The sequence below is a fragment of the Macaca nemestrina genome, unplaced genomic scaffold (assembly GCF_043159975.1).
Source record: "Macaca nemestrina isolate mMacNem1 unplaced genomic scaffold, mMacNem.hap1 Scaffold_647, whole genome shotgun sequence".
Classification (NCBI taxonomy): Eukaryota; Metazoa; Chordata; class Mammalia; order Primates; family Cercopithecidae; genus Macaca; species Macaca nemestrina.
The window spans coordinates 1-4,587 of NW_027257812.1; the positions used below are offsets into that span (position 1 = coordinate 1).

The window sequence follows — 4,587 nt, forward strand, 5'->3', positions numbered from 1 at the left end:
TGCAGAGCCTGCTGCATGCCTGGGAGAGGGGTCAGCTCTTGGGACTCTGGAATCTTGACAAGGCTGATCTCTGGTGGCCAATGCAGACCACTGTACCTTCTCTACCCCCCTGAGGCCAGGGAGAAGCCTGTGGGGCTCAGGCCTCAGCCTCAGGACCAAAGTGAGACTTGGGGAAGAAGACCTGCCCATTCTGGAGCAGACTGTGAGAGAGCCTGGGCAGCTCAAATGCAGAGACAGTTCCTGGGCCTCTTCTGCTCCAAGCTGTTCCAGGAGAAAAGGCCAACCCCACAGTGTCAGGGCTGAAGGCTGGACCCTCCCCAGAAACTTCCAGACAAGGATGGGTGGGGAGTGTGGAGAGAGAGAACCCTTGCCAGGATGAGAAGGGGACATCTAGCCTGGGGATCCCTTCACTGGCACCTCCTGACCGGCTCCCCATGTGGCAAGGAGCATCCACCCTTGCAGATAAGCTCTGGCCCATGGGCCTGGGCCTGAGCATATGGCAGAGCCAGCCCTGGGGGGAAACTGCAGGCCCTTGGGCTCTCCTGTGAGGTCCCTCTGTGGACTGTCCTTCTGGAGTCCTCCGGAGCAGGGGAGGGTCAGTGGAGAGGGGCTGCATGGTTGGGGAGGGTAGGCCAGGCTGCACCTGGCCTGGCTGATCACCCTCTCCTCACTTCCAGGGTCTCAGGTGGCCAAGGCAGCAACAGGTAAGCACCCAAGGCCCTGGGGTGGGAGGGACAGGAGCCGGCTGGACTGAAACAGGGACACTCACACCGAGAGGGAATTTGGAACGCAAAGGGCACTGGAGAATTCCAGAGGAGGGGAAAGTGGGGGCTGCGTGGAACTGGAGCCCAGAAAGGAGAGGAGGAGGAAGGTCCACATGGGAGCAGGATGGCCAGCACAGAGCATTGAGGCGCAGCGCAGGACAAGGGTGGCGGGGTCTGAGGATCACCCTGAAAAGTGACCGGCCCCCTCTGGGTGGCTCCCTTGCAGAGGGCATGACACCCGTTCCATCCTTCCAGGTGCCTGTTTGGGTCAGGCCCTAGGACAAGACCCTTCCCGGGTTATCTCAGTGTCTCTGTGGCCCCCACGAGGCAGCTGTTAGGTTGCCCTTCCCCGCATGGAGAGCCAGACTCAGGGGGCAACTAGGGAGGGTCTGCCTGTATCCCAGGCTGCCCAGAAGCTCAGGCCTCGCACTTCCCCAAGGTCTTCGGGCAGGTCAGGGGCAGGAGGGCCGAGGACTGGAGTGTGAGGCTGAGGGCTGAGCCTCGGCCATGGAACCAGCCCCAGTGAGCGCCCCCACCCACACCCCATGCTCCCCCAGCCTGTGGGCACACCAGGATGCTGAACCGAATGGTGGGCGGGCAGGACGCGCAGGAGGGCGAGTGGCCCTGGCAAGTCAGCATCCAGCGCAACGGAAGCCACTTCTGCGGGGGCAGCCTCATCGCGGAGCGGTGGGTCCTGACGGCCGCGCACTGCTTCCCCAAGTGAGTCCGCCCGCCCCTGCCCCCGCCCGCAGCGCTGACAGCGCCCCGCGCGCGGCCGGTTCAGCACCCGCCGCGGACAGCGCCCGCCGCGCCAAGTCCTGCGGGTGACCTCCCTGGGGGCTCCTGGTCCAGCCCCGCCTCCTTTCCAGCCAGATGCTTCCCTTAGGTCCAACCCCAGGGCTAACTTCCAACTGCAACCGCTGCTCCCGCCCGCGGGAGGCGCCTCGCACGGCCTCCAACCCCCTCCATCCCCTCCACCCACTCCCTGTGGGTCCCTGCGGAAGCCGCCGGCAGGTTCTGCACACCGGCCTGTCCTGTCCTTTCCCCATCCCGCATACACCTCAGCTCCACGACACTCTTCCCAGGAGGAACTCTGCTCACAAAGCCCAAGGACCAGACAGAATGGCCCTTCCTCCCCTCACCCACATGAGCCACCCCAGAAAGCCCTGAGCAGAGGCCAGGCCACCCAGCCCTCTGCCGTGTATGAACCACCTGGCCCCACACCTTCTGTGTGTCTCAAGTTCCTCACCTCACACCTCACCACCACAGCTCTAATTATTTTAAACCCCACATCTTTTTCTTTTTTTCTTTTTCCTTCTTGATCTTTAAAAGAGTATCATGACAAAAAACCCACATCTTAAATTCAGATACTCATGGCCAGGCACGGTGGCTCATGCCCATAATCCCAGCACTTTGGGAGGCCAAGGCGGGCAGATTAGTTGAACCCAGGAGTTCAAGACCAGCCTGGGCAACATAGCAAGACCCTATCTGTACTACTTAAAAAAAAAAAATACCCAGGTGCAGTGGTGCCTGTGGTCCCAAGTACTCAGGAAGCTGAGGTGGGAGGATGGCTTGAACCCAGGGGTTGGAGGCTGCAATGAGCGACAATTGTGTCACTGCTCTGCAGCCTGGGTGACAGAATGAGAACTCTGTCTCTAAGGGGAAAAAAAAAATCAGAAACTTGGGCTGAGAGAGGGCAGGTCACCTGCCAGAGGCCCACAGGTGGTGCTGGCCCTGCTGCACCTGGAGGGTAGTTCTCTCCCAGCCAGCCTTTCGGGTAGGCACTGTGGCTGTCCCCATAGCACAGATGCGAAAGCTGCGTCACAGAGAACTTGTTAGGTGACTTCCCCAAGGTCACACAGCGGCCAGGGGTGGAGGTGGAAATCTGAGGAGGGCGGTCTGGCTTCAATGTAAACATGCATCACTGCTACACCTGGCTGTCCTAGAGATGGCTCTCAAAGACAGCATGCAGAGAGAGGTGTGGGGCACGATGGTGGCCAGAGAAGGAGCCCCAGCCCCTCCTGGGCCTGTCCCCACATGAGGGGCAGCCTCACACGGCCTCTCTGCTTCTCCCGCCAGCACCTCTGAGATGTCCCTGTACCAGGTCCTGCTGGGGGCAAGGCAGCTAGTGCAGCCAGGGCCGCACGCTGTGTATGCCCGGGTGAGGCGGGTGGAGAGCAACCCCCTGTACGAGGGCATGGCCTCCAGTGCCGACGTGGCCCTCGTGGAGCTGGAGGAACCAGTGTCCTTCACCAATTACATCCTCCCCGTGCGCCTGCCCGACCCCTCGGTGATCTTTGAGACGGGCATGAACTGCTGGGTCACTGGCTGGGGCAGCTCCAGTGAACAAGGTAAGGAAACACGGCTAGGAAATAATGAGGGATGTGCCTCAAGAAGGCCCAGGGCGGCTTGGGGGCCACTCTGAACCCACAGTCTTCCTGTTGCTGTATTAATACACACACCCGGTCTCTGTTCACATAGGTGGGGCTGAGGGGAGCAGCAGCAGACCCAGAAGGAAGAGGGGGTGAAGGGAGACGGGGACAGAAAGGGCCCAGCCTGCTGCCTGGAAGGAGGGAGGATGTCTGCCCCACAGTGCCCTAGGCCAGAGATAGTCTAAACATGAGGAAAGGGCAGGCAGGAAGGAGTGGTGGTTCCCGAGGCCGTGGGTTCTTGATGAGGAAGTCTGTTGAGCCCCGGGCCGTTCTGACCCTCCCCAGACCGCCTGCCCAACCCGCGGATCCTGCAGAAACTCGCTGTGCCCATCATTGACACGCCCAAGTGCAACCTGCTCTACAGCAAAGACGCCGAATTTGGCTATCAACCTAAAACCATCAAGAATGACATGCTGTGCGCCGGCTTTGAGGAGGGCAAGAAGGACGCCTGAAAGGTGGGAGCAATGTGGTGTCCACGGGGACTCATTCCCCGCCTCCGGGCCCAGGGCAGGGTGGGATCATGCCCTGCTCCATGGGCTGTGCATTCCACCAGCTGAGCAGCTTGCTTCGAAAAAGCAGATTCCGGGCTGGGCGCGGTGGCTCATGCCTGTAATCCCAGCACTTTGGGAGGCTGCAGCAGGCGGATCACGAGGTCAGGAGATCAAGACCATCCTGGCTAACACGGTGAAACCGTCTCTACTAAAAATACAAAAAATTAGCCAGGCGTGGTGGTGGGTGCCTGTACTCCCAGCTACTTGGGAGGCTGAGGCAGGAGAATGGCGTGAACCCGGGAGGCGGAGCTTGCAGTGAGCCGAGATCACGCCACTGCACTCCAGCCTGGGAGACACAGCGAGACTCCGTCTCAAAAAATAAATAAATAAATAAATAAATAAATAAATAAATAAATAAATAAATTTTATAAGCCTACAATTAAATACATTATATTTAAAAAAAAAAAAGGTAGAGGCCGGCGCGGTGGCTCACGCCTGCAATCCTAGCACTTTGGGAAGCTGAGGCTGGTGGATCACCTGAGGTCAGGAGTTCAAGACCAATCTGGGCAACACGGTGAAACCCCGTCTCTACTAAAAAAATGCAAAAAAATTAGCTGGGCATGGTGGCGGGCGCCTGTAGTCCCAGCTACTCGGGAGGCTGAGGCAGGAGAATGGCGTGAACCGGGAGGCAGAGCCTGCAATGAGCCAAGATCATGCCACTGCACTCCAGCCTGGGCAACAGAGCAAGACTCCATCTCAACAAAAAACAAAAAACAAAAAACGAACATACTATAACTTAAAGAAACAAAACAAAACAAAACAAACAAAAAAAACCACCAGGCGTGGTGACTCATGCCTGTAATCCCAGCACTTTTGGAGGCCGAGGCGGTGGATCGCCTG

The 4,587-nt window shown here is 58.8% G+C and overlaps 1 protein-coding gene across 1 annotated transcript; it reads left to right on the top strand.

Moving 5' to 3' along the window:
- Positions 1–677: 677 nt before the first annotated feature.
- On the top strand, positions 678–3,648 carry LOC139361580 (serine protease 27-like; the record flags this gene model as incomplete). The annotated part of the gene is made up of 4 exons (XM_071090163.1): positions 678–704; positions 1,322–1,484; positions 2,844–3,115; positions 3,482–3,648. Coding segments are annotated over 4 exons (629 nt in total), but the record flags the coding sequence as incomplete, so codon positions are not given.
- Positions 3,649–4,587: the final 939 nt, after the last annotated feature.